This window comes from Triticum dicoccoides, chromosome 5B (assembly GCF_002162155.2).
Source record: "Triticum dicoccoides isolate Atlit2015 ecotype Zavitan chromosome 5B, WEW_v2.0, whole genome shotgun sequence".
NCBI classification, from domain to species: domain Eukaryota; kingdom Viridiplantae; phylum Streptophyta; class Magnoliopsida; order Poales; family Poaceae; genus Triticum; species Triticum dicoccoides.
In genome coordinates this window covers 11,223,694-11,226,118 of record NC_041389.1, presented here as the reverse complement: position 1 = coordinate 11,226,118, position 2,425 = coordinate 11,223,694, and the positions used below count along the sequence as shown (strand labels likewise).

Here is a 2,425-nt window from a genome sequence, read left to right as displayed (position 1 = left end):
AAATCTTTTTGCTTCAACCGACTACCGGAGTTTCTTGTTGCTTTAGATTCTTTTTGCTGAACATGGTGGTGCAAGTCGACGATGGCGGCGAGCCGGAAACGGGGACGCCAGGAATCATGGCGAGTGGAGGCTGCCGAGGTGAGCGCAGTGGCACGTGTGGCCGGCGAGCCCACATGGCTGGTGCGGACGGCCAGCGAGCGCACCAAGTCCGGCATGCGCATAAGCTCTCTTTTTCCCGTGTTTCCTATCTTCTTTTTTCCTGCGTGTGTGGACTTTTTAGCAATTCATCGTACAGTTAGAAAATGCTGCGTTGGACGTAGGCGCAGCGGCCGGCCCAAATTTGGATGCTTGCTTCACATTCACCTCCCTCACTTGGAAGTAAATAAACGGGATTTCCAGGGGCCAAACTGCTAGGGCTCGCAGACTCGCAGGAGTAACGTTAAAACCAAAGCTAGGGATCGATCCCCTTCACTCTCACCCACCTCGTTTCCAACCCAATTGTCCAAACATCCTACCCCTCTGAAAGTCTGAATCGCGGTCCTGCCATGGCGGCTGCGCGGCCATGGTCCACCCTCCACCTAGACCTTCTCTCCCGTATATTCCTCCTCTTGTCGTGCGTCGCCGACCGCATGAGGGCGTCCGCCGTGAACAAGCACTGGCGCCGGGTCGCGCTGGAGAATCCGTCGCCGCTGCCATGCCTCCTCATGCCGTCCACCGCCAGGACCGAGATCTATCGGATCTTCGGCGGCTTCGCCGATCCGCGCCCGCCCCTCTACGCCGAGGGCCGTGGGGAGCGTTTCTGCGGCTCGGCTGCGGGCGGCTGGTTCGTGGTCGCATCCCCGCGCTGGCGCGGCCATGCCCTGCTGAACCTCCGCACGGGCGAGCGCGTCCCCCTGCCGGACCGCGTGCGCATCCCCATCGAATCCGGCCACATCACGTGCCCCATGATGATCCGCGCAGCCGCCATGTCCGCCGCGCCGCCGTCCGGCACCTGCTTCGTCGCCGCCATGACGTCCAGCCAGACCAACATGGCGTTCTGGCGCCTGGGTATGGACCGCTGGTTGTCGGCGCCGGTGGGGAGGGCGCCGCCGGAACCGCGCTACGCCCAGGACCTGACTTTCCACGACGGCTGGTTCTGCGTCGTGGACTCAGATGATGACCTCTTCTGCTACAAGGCAGAAATCGCCCCTGCTGTAGCTGGAGGCGGCGGCTCTTCGCTTACTATTCATCGTATCGCTTACAAGATCCGTCGTCACCCCTTGATGGCCACGACGGAACCCGGGGAGATCGTCTCTCGCTACGTCCTGCCCTCCGCCTCCGGTGCCGACCTGCTCATGGTGTGGAGGTTCGTCTCGCCGGTGAGGGGCGGCACGTGGCGGTTCCAGGTCTTCAGGCTACAGAAGGCACAGGAGGGACTGCCGGCTTGCTGGCGCTTGCACAAGATGAGCGGGCAGGTGCTCTTCGTCGGCCGGGCCTGCTCCAAGGCCTTCGACATGGGGCACGCCCGCAGCCCGGGCTACATCTACTTCCTCGACGACGTGTACCCTGGTGGTCCGCACATAGTCCTCCAGCAGAACGAGTATCCCTGCGCCGATGCCGGCGGGTGGCGTTACTCAGTCCCCGATGACATTGAGATCGAGCGTTGCCTGCCATCGGCGCCCCCCTCCGACACCTCGCCGTGCATTTGGTACCACCATCAATGAATTCAGCTATATATACCCAGCCGCAGGTTCAGTTTGAGGCAGCACATCGATCATATATAGAGATTTCCATCAGTTCATTAAATAGAGTCTTGGTCATTAGTCTTTGCTCCTGCTGGTCAATGTTTCTTTGTTGTTGTAGTTCGTGGATGGTTGTTGTTGTAAGCATATGGCTGTAAGATGGGAAATTGAATGTTCCATATCCAGTTTGTTGTGTTTGTTCTCAATTTGAAGGCTGTTTTGGAACTCATTTCATCTATATGAAATTGCGAACTATTTAGACTCCATGCTACCAGCTACCTATATATGTTGTTTGAATTATTTGTATCAGTTTCTGGTGTAAATTCTACTTCAGATTTTGATATTTTCCGCACTATTTTCAGTAGTGCACACAATTTCTGACTGTATCGTATGATTGCATCTGTCAGTGGCAGAGGTGTTTTTCATGTCTCCCTTGTTTGCATAACACGTAAGAACCAGCGCCGGCTGATCAGATGATCTGCAACTGAATATTTGATGTTTGTTCATGTATAGAGATCAACTACTACTGATTATATAGTCTTCGTCATTCGTCTTTGCTCCTGGTCAATCTTTCTTTGTTGCTGCAGTCGAAGATGATTGTTGTTGTAAGATGGGAAACTGAATGTTCCATATCCAGTTTCCTGTATTTGTTCTAAATTGGAAGGCAGTTTTGGAACTCATTTCATCTATATGAAATTTTGTGA

At 55.0% G+C, this 2,425-nt stretch overlaps 1 protein-coding gene across 1 annotated transcript; it reads left to right on the top strand.

The window, feature by feature from the left end:
* The first annotated feature begins 545 nt into the window (after nucleotides 1–545).
* Nucleotides 546–1,968, top strand: LOC119305194. Its single transcript, XM_037581782.1, has one exon. The coding sequence runs from the start codon at nucleotides 546–548 to the stop codon at nucleotides 1,701–1,703; it is 1,158 nt and encodes a 385-aa protein (XP_037437679.1). The 3' UTR covers nucleotides 1,704–1,968.
* The last annotated feature ends 457 nt before the right edge of the window (nucleotides 1,969–2,425 follow it).

Bases quoted from the DNA above. Each gene is read 5' to 3' on its own strand.
- LOC119305194 (XM_037581782.1), top strand. From the start codon at position 546: ATGGCGGCTGCGCGGCCATGGTCCACCCTCCACCTAGACCTTCTCTCC.